Source organism: Lagenorhynchus albirostris, chromosome 7, assembly GCF_949774975.1.
Source record: "Lagenorhynchus albirostris chromosome 7, mLagAlb1.1, whole genome shotgun sequence".
NCBI lineage: Eukaryota > Metazoa > Chordata > Mammalia > Artiodactyla > Delphinidae > Lagenorhynchus > Lagenorhynchus albirostris.
In genome coordinates, this window is record NC_083101.1 from 113,229,910 (window position 1) to 113,243,606 (window position 13,697).

At 43.1% G+C, this 13,697-nt stretch overlaps 1 protein-coding gene across 3 annotated transcripts in view; it reads right to left on the minus strand.

Annotated features, from left to right (window-relative positions):
* PALLD (palladin, cytoskeletal associated protein) overlaps positions 1-13,697 on the minus strand; it is a 398,579-nt gene that overhangs the window by 214,382 nt on the left and 170,500 nt on the right. For all 3 annotated transcript variants that reach the window (XM_060155855.1, XM_060155854.1, XM_060155856.1), the window contains exons 4-7: positions 12,988-13,054; positions 5,650-5,755; positions 4,266-4,340; positions 11-152 (exon numbers count right to left, since the gene is read on the minus strand). In XM_060155855.1, the coding sequence (XP_060011838.1) occupies positions 11-152; positions 4,266-4,340; positions 5,650-5,755; positions 12,988-13,054 (390 nt within the window). The remainder of the gene's footprint in view (positions 1-10; positions 153-4,265; positions 4,341-5,649; positions 5,756-12,987; positions 13,055-13,697) is intronic.

The window sequence follows — 13,697 nt, forward strand, 5'->3', positions numbered from 1 at the left end:
CTCTCCTTACTTTTCTGTAGGATCCGGAAGTCTGGAGAGTCCTGGATTTCACTGCCTTGTCGGAACCACTGGACCTGCAGCGGGGGCGTGCCTCGGACCCGGCACTCCAGCACGGCTGCCTGTCCCTTGGAGGCTGAGATGCTTTGCAGCTCCTGAAACGCAAGGATCCGTGCACGTCAGGCCTCGGTGTGGTCTCACCCAGCTTCACAACAGAGAGCAACACTTCCCAACCTTAGAGAAGCAAACGCAGGCTTTGCATCATAAAATCAGGTCAGGAGAAACACCTTCAACTGCATGTAATGAAGTGAGTAAGGCTTCCCATGGGGCCGGCAGAAACGCTGGGCCCACCCTGCAAAGGTACGGCTCCAGTATTCATGGAATTTTATGGTAACGGGTACCTTTATCTACACTGAAGAGTGAGCTGGTGGAACGCAAACGTCTTTAAAGAATCGCACTCCATCTGAGTGCAGATTCCTGAGAGACCCAGACAGGAACGCAAGGAGACCCCACTTGTCTCCCAACCTCTGAGCTTGTCGCGGGGCGCCACCTCTGCCCGCCAGCTTCCTGGGTCCGCTTTACCAGGATGAGGGTTGGCATTTTCTCATTTGGAGATTCTGAGTGAAATAAGAAGACAGGAGCACTTCCCCCGCCTGACCTTCCTTGCCTCTTCCCCTGCTGTCACCCTGTTACCACCTACTCCAACTCCAGCCCAATAAATGTTTACAACCCAACAGACCAGAAATGCGTTTGGCTTCACAGATGCAAAGACGTGAAGCTTGTAAACTGGCTATTAAATACCAAAGGAATAACTGGCCCCTTCCAGGTGTCAGCACTCTGCCCTTCCCCTCTGCAATTGCTTAGCCACGGGCCCACTGAAACTTTCTGGCTATCTACCCTTCTGACTACAGAGTATTGCATCTGATAAAGGACACGAAGAACTCTTAAAAGATGTCAAATATGATCAAGTAATTCACCTATGCAGAGACCCAAAGCAAACAAATTCACATCAGGAAGTTGTTTTTTTTTTCTTCTATTTTCTGTTTTGGCTTTTTACATTTTTCTGAAGAGCCAGCCAATGGTGTGCTGGGAACAACAGACCCTGCAGCAACTGGCCTGCAGTGTGTGTGCCCCGGCCCCGTGGGAATCCTCAAAGTCCATGATGCGGGCAGGACCATAAAAGTCTACTGCAAAGTCTGGGAAGGCATTTCATGAGAATTTTGGTAGCTAAGGTCTTTTTTTTTGTTTTTTTTTTTAATGGAAAGGTGAAGATTATTACCTACTTCTGAGTGCATTCTCACTCCACCCTTATTTTTAACTGTAGGAAAATCTCTGGTTTTAAATTGACTTTCACTTTCTGATCGGTCAAGAAAGCGCTAATTTAGCAGATCAGCAGGGAAGATATGGCCCACGGGGTCCAGCTTGTGTGGACGGATGAATCAACGCCCCCGGCTTGTCCAGGAAGTGTTCACAGCACGTTACAGATGCTGCACAAATATTCTTCACGTGTGAGCCTTCAGACACCACAGGGGGACTCTGGTTGCTCCTAGGATTATGCATTTTGTTCAAACACTGGAAAATCACATAGGTGGTAAATGGGAAGGTGCTGAAGACTTTATACAGTCAAACCTCTGCAGTTAGCCCAGGTGTGCCACCTGGCCCCTCCCGGAGTGAGCTTTTTCTCTTGACAGAAGCCACCGTAAACACGGTTCGCTCGTAGGAACCACAGTGAGGACCCCAAGGGAGGCCAAGAGTCACCTTCAGAGGCTGACCTTGGCAGTCAGGGTCGTCCACTCGGCAGACTCTGGGACCCCTGGGTGTTTCAGGGTCCACAGAAGAGCATCTCTCGTTGTCAGGTCCACCTGGTACTGAGATTCCTTGGAGGGTCCACCGCTCTGGGGAGAAACGCCACACGGGGCAGGCCGCTCTCCTGGCCCCATGTGTGTCCCTGTGACTCACAGCCTCGCTGTCCCCGCCAGCTCCGTGGCTCCGGCTCAGCCCCGGGGAACCTTTCCCAGCGACGTGGGAGAGCACGGATGGAGGCGCCAGTGGACCTGCAAAGCCCAGGCCGCCCCCTGTCACCACCATCCCCTCCGGAGGCAGAGCCCAGGCCCCCAAAGGACAGTGCAGAGCAGGGAGAGGCGCCGCCCACAGGGAAAGGGCGCAGGTGCCAGTGAGGAAGAAGCAGACCATGCAGAACGGGGGGACATCCACTGTCCAGACCCAGGACATGGAGCTGCAGGCACGGGGACACGGCCCCGAGCTCCGGCCACTCAACAGTTTGCGACTTAAAAACTCAAGCTTTGTAAGAAAGCTGAATTCTGGTTTGCTTTTCTTTCTGTTAAGCTCAGAGAACGCTTCCTGGTTTTCTCTGGGGAAGGGGGGACACTGCTGCTGGAACCTCTGTCTCAGGAGCTGGACTGCACTGCAGGGGAAAGGAACAGAGTGTGTGCTTGGGACTGAGGGTCTCTCATGGCCCTGGAGGAATTTCGCGGCCCTGAGGGAGGAAAGCAAACTCTCGGGGCCTCTCCCCTCCCTGGTGCCACCAGGACACGCTTGATCACGGGGCCCTGGCTCCAAAATCAACTGTGTCCCCAGCAATAGTGTGGCAGGTAACACAGACTTCCCGGGCAGTTTCATGAGGCTGCTTGAGAAAAACTCTTAAACTACAGGTAAACGTGCCGTGCCCACCCCTCCGTAAACAACTCCTGCTCTCAGCACCAGAGGATGGACGACCTCGTGGGCTGTTACACCGACACGGTTGTTGGCAGGTTTGACATGCCTTGTTTTCTTTCTTTTTGGGTATTTTATCCTGGGAGGCGACTTCAATGTTGCTGTCAACAATTATCATTTGTTGCATCCTCCGGTCAATACCCTATTTATGAAAAGGTCTTTAAGCAAGCTGGATGCAGGCTGGCTCAGGAAAGAGAAATCATTCCCTACGGGAAGACTATTCAGATGCTCTTCTTGGCTCCTTGCAGATTTATAGCTTTTAGATGATGGGTTTATAGAAACTGCTTTCACATCTGTCTTTAGTTACTTGGAATTGATTTTTGTGAAAAGTTTGAGGTCGGGGCCCACCTCTGCTGAAGAACCCACCCTGCCCAGTGACCGTGGGTTCCTGGGGTGTCTTGTGGGCGCTCTCTGGGCCTCGTTCGTCCGTTTGTCCAGCCTTGAGCCAGCACTGCTCTCCTGATGCTCTGGCCTTGGGAAGTCTTGACATCTCAGATCCCTAACACCATTTCCTCCTGCTTGTGCAGGAGGGCCCTGGCTGCTCTGAGCCGCTTTTTCTTCCACAAAATATTTAGAATCAAACGGCCAAGTTCAACATCAAACACAAATAAAAACAAGGAACCTGTTGGAATTTGAGCTAGATCTGCATTGAATTTAGAGACTGGTCTAGGGTCATGACTTCTGACAGTGTACTGGTGCACAGGCATGGTGCACCTCTCCCTTCACTTGTGCCTTTTAAAATGTCTTTCAAATAAAAAAAAAATGACACAATGAACTTATATACAAAACAGAAACAGACCCACAGACATAGAAAACTCATGATTACCAAAGGGGAAAGGAGGGGGGATAAATTAGGAGTTTGGGATTGACATGAACACACTACAATGTGTAAGAGACAGACAACAAGGACAGACAACAGTATGACACAGTGAACTATACTCAATACTTTGTAATAACTTATAAGGGAAAAGAATCCGAAAAAAAGTCTATGTATAACAGAATCACTTTGCTGTACACCTAAAACTAACACAACACTGTAAATCAACTACACTCCAATAAAAAAAATAAAGTTTATAATTTTCTCAAAAAGTGGGGTAGGAAACAGAGAAGAAATACTACATGGGACCATTTCTGAGCTGAACTGTTGACCAACGAAATGCACGTCATCAGCGTGGCAACACAAAACACCAACTTGGACAAACTGAAAATTAGTCAGTTTTTTAAAAAAATGTCTATAAAACTTGCCGGTTCTCCCAGTTCCCTACACAGCATTTTGTGTTGTTTCTTGTCCTGTTTCCCAGTCTATTCTGAGCTCTGTCAGGTCCAATGTGAGCAGGGCCACCTCTCTCAGACCCTTTACAAATTACGGTCACACAGCAGCTGCGCAACAAATACCTACTCAGCCCAAAGGTAACCATGAAAAGAGCCTGCTCATCCACTCGCTGTAATTTTTAAACACTGCTCCACGAAGCCACAGGGGAATGGAACCTAAGGCCCAGAGCAGACCCACTGAATGAGACGCACAGATGTCAGACCTTGGTGAAAACAGGCGGGAAGCAGGCAGCTGCGGGTCCATCTGGCCGGCAGAGGCACGAGGTGGGGCTGGGAGCCTGAAAAGCAGAGGCACGTGGGTCAAACTTGGAACATACGAACCGCTGAAAAGATAGGCTCTATGACCTGGCGTTACCGGGACGGTGCCCAAGAGGGACCCGTGTGGGTGACAGCACGGCCGCTGACAGGGCTTAGCATTCATTACATACTTACCAATACTTAAATATCAAACACTAAAAGGAGTCCACTGCCTTAATCACAACTATTTCTGTAAAGTCCACTCTGGGTTAGGGGTTTAAAGGAAATATCTACTATACGTGCCATCGCTGAGTAACTTCTACTGGTTGGTTCTTTTCCAGTTTATGATCTCAGATGTGTTTTCTTCACTGGCTGTGTACGCTACACATCACAGAGTGAGTCACATACTAGAATTTCTAAAATACCCATGGGTGCCCGGTAGCCGGAGGGCACACTGATGTTCCTTAGACACACTCAGGAGGTAGGAATGAGTTCACATTTCAAAAGTGTTGGGTTTGAAGATACTCATCACGGCACAAAGTATCACAGTTGATTCAGAAACATCTAGATTTTAATCTTTTACATTAAAAAAAACCTTCATGTTTGTGTTTTGCAAAATAAACTTACTACAATGACTTTCCAGTCATTTCTACTGTTTTTCTTTCTTGGATAAAGCAGTCTTACAATGAAATAAAAACGCAGGATAAAACTGCATGGTGAAGGGAAGGAATGCGAATTTTTTTCTGTATTGTCTGTTTAGCTCTTAGACGACGGGAAAACTTTTGTCGGCAGGTGGACTTTTCTAGTCTTCTACTTTGTTTTAAAGGAGCTAATGAATTTGGCTACACAGAAGATGGCTCATACGGGGAGAATCCAACAGTAACAGCTAAAACAGATGCCATTTTATCAGAGTACTGCCTGCTAGAAAGAGAAATTCCCAAAGGAAATGCAGATATTGATTTATCGGTGGCATGTCTTTTTTTTTTTTTTTTTGCGGTACGCGGGCCTCTCACTGTTGTGGCCTCTCCCGTTGCGAAGCACAGGCTCTGGACGCGCAGGCCCAGCGGCCATGGCTCACGGGCCCAGCCGCTCCGCGGCATGTGGGATCTTCCCGGACCGGGGCACGAACCCGTGTCCCCTGCATCGGCAGGCGGACTCTCAACCACGGCGCCACCAGGGAAGCCCTGTGGCATGTCTTTGATTAGAGATTATTTTTAGTACATCAAAAGGAAGAACTTTATTTACCATTTTCTTATCTCCCAGTTCTGTGTCCACTTAGAAAATATTTCAAGGGAGTACTAGTTATATTCTTCAGTGAGTTTGACTCCTTGTAGGCTGTGGAACACTTACCTGTTGAACAGGGACAGACAGTGGCTGAATCACGGCTGTGGTCACCCCTGTCTTTGGAGATGATGATCCTATCGTCAAGGAAACGGAAGTTGTTTTCTTCTGAGCCCTGGAAGATAAGGGGCCAAGGGTTCACTCAGAATTTTTTAAGCAGGAAAAATTTTGGTTTTTTTTCTTTGAAACATGTCCACAGGATAGCCCAGTTTCTTTATGTCTACTCAACCCGCTTCAACTCTAAGTGCTTCCGACATCAGGACCCACGACCTACAGTTAGAATAGCGGTGGTCAGTATAGGCACAGATGGCCCTAGACATTAGTAAAATAAACACACAGAAAAAGGAAAAATAGCGCATGTAACTATGTATCTCAGCTCTTACCAGACAGCTGAAATTACTGAACTGGAAATCCTAAGAGAAAAGAAAATACTTGGGAAAAGGTCAGTCTCTAACACTAAGCAGATACGTAAAACGTGTAGGGTTGGGGGTTCTATATTTAATGCAGAGTTCTCATTGTCTATTTTCAGTCTGGCAGCTGTTCTTTGTTCTGGCTTCTCACTGTGTAAAGTCAAGAGTATCTTGGAATTTTTGCTTTGGTGCATAAAACTTAGACATGTTTCCAGGCGCAGTTTTGCTAAGTCATGGGCTGTGTAATCTCAAGCGACTCACGTCACTTCACCAAACCTGAGATAACTGACTGGATGCACAGGTGGCACAGTATGTGATCTTATTAAGATCCCTTTAACATGAATGTTCAGTGACTACTGGATGTTAAATGGCTATAATTGTTATGTATATACTAGCAAATCAATGAAATGTTATTACCACGATCTCAATGTCCATGGAGTTTTCTACAAAATTTCGGTAGATTTTACTTTATTTATTTTTTATTTTTAAAAAACATCTTTATTGGAGTATAACTGCTTTACAATGGTGTGTTAGTTTCTGCTGTATAACAAAGTGAATCAGCTATACATATATCCCTATATCCCTATAACTCCTCCCTCTTGCGTCTCCCTCCCACCCTCCCTATCCCACCCCTCTAGGTGGTCACAAAGCGCCGAGCTGATCTCCCTGTGCTATGCGGCTGCTTCCCACTAGCTAGCTATTTTACATTTGGTGGTGTGTAAGTCCATGAGACTCTCTCACTTTGTCCCAGCTTACCCTTCCCCCTCCCCGTGTCCTCAAGTCCATTCTCTACGTCTGCGTCTTTATTCCCGTCCTGCCCCTAGATTCTTCAAAACTTTTTTTTTTTTAGATTCCATATATATATATATGTTAGCATACGGTATTTATTTTTCTCTTTCTGACTTACTTCACTGTGCATGACAGTCTCTAGGTCCATCCACCTCACTATAAATAGCTCAATTTCGTTTCTTTTTATGGCTGAGTAATATTCCACTGTATATACGTGACACATCTTCTTTATCTATTCATCTGTCGCTTCCATGTCCTATTTTAAATATAGTTGCAGTGAACATTGTGGTACATGACTCTTTGAATTATGGTTTTCTCAGGGCATATGCCCAGTAGTGGGATTGCTGGGTGGTATGGTAGTTCTAATTTTAGTTTTTTGGTTTTTGTTGTGGTACGCGGGCCTCTCACTGTTGTGGCCTCTCCCGTTGTGAAGCACAGGATCCGGACGCGCAGGCTCAGCAGCCATGGCTCACGGGCCCAGCCGCTCTGCAGCACGTGGGATCCTCCCAGCCCGGGGCACGAACCCACGTCCCCTGCATTGGCAGGCAGACCCTCAACCACTGCGCCACCAAGGAAGCCCTAATTTTAGTTTTCTAAGGAACCTCCATACTGTTCTCCATAGTGACTGTATCAATTTACATTCCCACCAACAGTGCAAGAGTGTTCCCTTTTCTCCACACCCTCTCCAGCATTTATTGTTTCTAGGTTTTTTGATGATGGCCATTCTGATGGGTGTAAGCTGATACCTCATTGTAGTTTTGATTTGCATTTCTCTAATGATGAGTGATGTTGAGCATTCTTTCATGTGTTTGTTGGCAGTCTGTATATCTTCTTTGGAGAAATGTCTATTTAGGTCTTCTGTCCATTTTTGGTTTGGGTTGTTTGTTTTTCTGATATTGAGCTGCATGAGCTGCTTGTAAATCATGGGCATTAATCCTTTGTAAGTTGCTTCATTTGCAAATATTTTCTCCCATTGTGAGGGTTGTCTTTTCATCTTGTTTATAGTGTCCTTTGCTGTGCAAAGGCTTTTAAGTTTAGTTAGGTCCCATTTGTTTATTTTTGTTTTTATTTCCATTTCTCTAGGAGGTGGGTCAAAAAGGATCTTGCTGTGATTGATGTGATAGAGTGTTCTGCCTATGTTTTCCTCTAAGAGTTTTATAGTGTCTGGCCTTACATTTAGGTCGTTAATCCATTTTGAGTGTATTTTTGTGTATGGTTTTAGGGAGTGTTCCAATTTCATTCTTTTACATGTAGCTGTCCAGTTTTCCCAGCACCACTTATTGAAGAGACTGTCTTTTCTCCATTGTATTTTCTTGCCTCCTTTACCAAAAATAAGATGACCATATGTGCATGGGTTCATCTCTGGGCTTTCTATCCTGTTCCATCGATCTATCTTTCTCTTTCTGTGCCAATACCATACTGTCTTGATTACTCTAGCTTTGTAGTAGAGTCTGAAGTCAGGGAGCCTGATTCCTCCAACTCCGTTTTTCTTTCTCAAGATTGGTTTGGCTATTCAGGGTCTTTTTTGTTTCCATACAAATTGTGAAATTTTTTGTTCTAGTTCTGTGAAAAATGCCATTGGTAGTTTGACAGGGATTGCAATGAACCTATGGATTGCTTTGGGTAGTATAGTCATTTTCACGATGTTGATTCTTCCAATCCAAGAACATGGTATATCTCTCCAACTGTTTGTAACATCTTTAATTTCTTTCATCGGTGTCTTATAGTTTTCTGCATAAGGTCTTTTGCCTCCTTAGGTAGGTTTATTCCTAGGTATTTTATTCTTTTTGTTACAGTGGTAAATGGGAGTGTTTCCTTAATTGCGCTTTCAGATTTTTCATCATTAGTGTATAGGAATGCAAGAGATTTCTGGGCATTAATTTTGTATCCTGTAACTTTACCAAATTCATTGATTAGCTCTAGTAGTTTCCTGGTAGCATCTTTAGAATTCTCTATGTATAGTATCATGTCATCTGCAAAGAGTGACAGTTTTACTTCTTCTTTTCCGATTTGGATTCCTTTTATTTCTTTTTCTTCTCTGATTGCCATGGCTAAAAATTCCAAGACTATATTGAATAATAGTGGTGAGAGTGGACAACCTTGTCTGGTTCCTGATCTTAGAGGAAATGGTGTCAGTTTTTCACCACTGAGAACAATGTTGGCTGTTGGTTTGTCATATATGGCCTTTATTATGTTGAGGAAAGTTTCCTCTATGCCTACTTTCTGGAGGGTTTTTATCATAAATAGGTGTTGAATTTTGTCACAAGCTTTTTCTGCATCTATTGAGATGATCATATGGATTTTCTCCTTCAATTTGTTAATATGATTTCTCACACTGATTGATTTGCATATATTGAAGAATCCTTGCATTCCTGGGATAAAACCCACTTCATCATGGTGTATGATCCTTTTAATGTGCTGTTGGATTCCGTTTGCTAGTATTTTGAGAATTTTTGCACCTATGTTCATCAGTGATATTGGCCTGTAGTTTTCTTTCTTTGTGGCATCTTTGCCTGGTTTTGGTATTAGGGTGATGGTGGCCTTGTAGAATGAGTTGGGGAGTGTTCCTCTCTCTGCTATATTTTGGAAGAGTTTGCGAAGGACAGGTATTAGCTCTTCTCTAAATGTCTGACAGAATTCGCCTGTGAAGCCATCTGGTCCTGGGCTTTTGTTTGTTGGAAGATTTTTAATCACAGTCTCAATTTCAGTGCTTGTGATTGGTCTGTTTAAATTTTCTATTTCTTCCTGGTTCAGTCTCTGAAAGTTGTGCTTTTCTAAGAATTTGTCCATTTCTTCCAGCTTGTCCATTTTATTGGCCTATAGTTGCTTGTAGTAATCTCTCATGATCCTTTGTATTTCTGCAGTCTCAGTTGTTACTTCTCCTTTTTCATTTCTAATTCTATTGATTTTTTTCCTTTTTCTTGATGAGTCTGGCTAATGGCTTATCAATTTTGTTTATCTTCTCAAACAACCAGCTTTTAGTTTTATGGATCTTTGCTATTGTTTCCTTCATTTCTTTCTGATCTGATCTTTATGATTTAGTTCCTTCTGCTAACTTTGGGGGGCTTTTTATTCTTCTTTCTCTAATTGCTTTAGGGGTAAGGTTAGGTTGTTTGAGATGTTTCTTGTTTCTTGAGGTAGGATTGTATTGCTATAAACTTCCCTCTTAGAACTGCTTTTGCTGTACCCCATAGGTTTTGGGTCATCGTGTTTTAATTGTCATTTGTTTCTAGGTATTTTTTGATTTCCTCTTTGATTTCTTCAGTGATCTCTTGGTTATTTAGTAGTATATTGTTTAGTCTCCATGTGTTTGTATTTTTTACAGATTTTTTTCCTGTAATTGATATCTAGTCTCATAGTGTTGTGGTCAGAAAAATACTTGATACGATTTCAATTTTCTTAAATTCACCAAGGCTTGATGTATGACCCAAGATATGATCTATCCTGAAGAATGTTCTGTGAGCACTTGAGAAGAAAGTGTATTCTGGTTTTTTTGGATGGAATTCCTATAAATATTAAGTCCATCTTGTTTAATGTATCATATAAAGCTTGTGTTTCCTTATTTACTTTCATTTTGGATGATCTGCCCATTGGTGAAAGTGGGGTGTTAAAGTCCCCTGCTATGGTTGTTTTACTGTCAACTTCCCCTTTTAGGGTTGTTAGCATTTGCCGTATGTATTGAGGTGCTCCTATGTTGGGTGCATAAATATTTACAATTGTTATATCTTCTTCTTGGATTGATCCCTTGATCATTATGTAGTGTCCTTCTTTCTCTCTTCTAATAGTCTTTATTTTAAAGTCTATTCTATCTGGTATGAGAATTGCTACTCCAGCTTTCTTTTGATTTCCATTTGCATGGAATATCTTTTTCCATCCCCTCACTTTCAGTCTGTATGTGTCCCTAGGTCTGAAGTGAGTCTCTTGTAGACAGCATATATGTGGGTCTTGTTTTCGTATCCATTCAGCCAGTTTATGTCTTTTGACTGGAGCATTTAATCCATTTACATTTAAGGTAATTACTCATATGTATGATCCTATTACCATTTTTTTAATTGTTTTGGGTTTGTTTTTGTAGGTCTTTTCCTTCTCTTGTGTTTCCTGCCTAGAGAACTTCCTTTAGCATTTGTTGTAAAGCTGGTTTGGTGGTGCTGAATTCTCTTAGCTTTTGCTTGTCTGTAAAAGGTTTAATTTCTCTGTCAAATCTGAATGAGATCCTTGCCGGGTAGAGTAATCTTGGTTGTAGGTTTTTCCCTTTCATCACCTTAAATATGTCCTGCCACTCCCTTCTGCTTGCAGAGTTCTTGCTGAAAGATCAGCTGTTAATCTTATGGGGATTCCCTTGTACGTTATTTGTCGTTTTTCCCTTGCTGCTTTTAATATTTTTTCTATTTAATTTTTGATAGTTTGATTAATATGTGTCTTGGTGTGTTTCTCCTTGGATTTATCCTGTATGGGACTCTCTGTGCTTCCTGGACTTGACTCTTTCTTTTCCCATATTAGGGAAGTTTTCAACTATAATCTCTTCATATATTTTCTCAGTCCCTTTCTTTTTCTCTTCTTCTCCTGGGACCCCTATAATTCAAATGTTTGTGCATTTAATGTTGTCCCAGAGGTCTCCAAGACTGTCCTCAATTCTTTTCATTCTTTTCCCTTTATTCTGCTCTGCAGTTGTTATTTCCACTAATTTATCTTCCAGGTCACTTATCCATTCTTCTGCCTCAGTTATTCTGCTATTGATTCCTTCCAGAGAATTTTTAATTTCATTCACTGTGTTGTTCATCATTGTTTGTTTGCTCTTTAGTTCTTCTAGGTCCTTGTTAAACGCTTCTTGTGTTTCCTCCATTCTATTTCCAAGATTTTGAATCATCTTTACTATCATTACTCTGAATTTTTTTTCAGGTAGACTGCCCATTTCCTCGTCATTTTTTTGGTCTGGTGGGTTTTTACCTTGCTCCTTCATTGGCTGTCTGCCTCTCTGTCTTCTCATTTTGCTTAACTTACTGCGTTTGGGGTCTTTTACGCAGGTTGCAGGTTCGTAGTTCCTGTTGTTTTTGGTGTCTGTCCCCAGTGGCTAAGGTTGGTTCAGCAGGTTGTGTAGGTTTCCTTGTGGAGGGGACTGGTGCCTGTGTTCTGGTGGATGAGGCTGGATCTTGTGTTTCTGGTGGGCAGGACTGCATCCAGTGGTGTGTTTTGGGGTGTCTGTGACCTTGTTATGATTTTAAGCAGCCTGTCTTCTAATGGGTGGGGTTGTGTTCCTGTCTTGCTAGTTGTTTGGCATAGGGTATCCAGAACTGTAGCTTGCTGGTCTTTGATGGAGCTGGGTCTTAGCATTGAGATGGAGATCTCTGGGAGAGCTTTCGCTGTTTGATATTACGTGGAGCCGGGAGGTCTCTGGTGGACCAATGTCCCGAACTCGGCTCTCCCACCTCAGAGGCTCAGGCCTGACACAGGGTCGGGGCACCAAGACACTGTCAGCCACAAGGCAAAATTCACAACTGCTTGGATTCACAAATGCAGAATAAAGTCCTTTAAATCTGAGGGCCCGACCCAGATGCCAGCTCTCTGGTGGTGGATCCTGGACACTGGTATTCTTCATGCCTCCTCAGATCTTCTGCAGCAAACAGCAGGCAGGACGAACGCGGTGGCAGTCTTTGCTCCCAGGGAGGATGGGAACAATTTTACTTTATTTTTGCAAAATGATTAAGATACTAACATTGTATGTCTTCGTAGGAAAAACTAAATTTTGAGATTTTCATGACAAGATCTAACTAGAAATCGACTGCATCCAAATGGAAGCCCATTTCTGGCCTAATTAGATATGTTCTAATGTGTATGGGTAACTTGGCTGACATTTACGTTTTAGTAATGATTTAAGTAATCTTCCCGCAACACCAGTGTCCCTTTCATACATTTATAACCTGTTAGTTGTCACTGAGACTAACACGGTGGGCGGTCAGGCTCTGGCATGTCGATGATGAAACGCGGATTTCGAAGTTCGAATTCGTAAGTTAAAAACTGTGTTCTAGGTTCAAGCATTTGGTTCTTGACTGTCATCAGCTGACCTCCTCAGAGCACAACACAAGTGGCATCACAGGGCACAACTCTGTTGACAGTCTTTGCTTATAGTGGTGGAACTGTGGGTACTTACTGTGGCATGGCTGCAGGTTTTGATTTGAACGCTGAACTTTCACTGTCAGAATCTGTTGAACTGGCACCTGAGTGCAAAAAGAAAAAATGTAAGTCGTACCTAATTGCTTCCAAAGGTAATGCTCTTCACGCAGACAGTAATGTACAAAGTCTTATTTTGAAATAGAGAATGGTTCAGACCATTTTTACTCAGACCGTTTTTTCAGATAATCATGTAAAAACAGAACCACCAAGAAAAGCTTTCTTCAAAGCAGTATGGGTTTAGTGTCAGATTTATTACCAGTTCCATTTTTGTCCCTTTGGCCATCATAACCACGATTTTAAATGGCTTCTCAACTATGAAATAAATGCATGTGTGTCTGTGTGTAAAACATCCATAGTTTTCAACTTCAACTCTTTCCCAGAAGATTACATGGTGTGGATCATCAATACCTTCATTTCTCATTAATTAGGCGATGCTTTCTGACTCTGATATGGCTCCATTCTTGAACAGGAGGGTTTCTAATTTTGGATCATTCCTTCCCAAATTCATCTGCTTCGTTATTGTGTTTAGATTATGGGTCCCCTTGTTGGATTTTTAGGCCAAAATGCAAACTGTCCTTACATTTTAATGCTCATGTATTTTGTGACAAGAGATTTTAGGTAATACTTAAAATAACTGTGATGGTTCGAAGTACATTCTTTTTTTTAAATTTATTTTTGGCTGCGTTG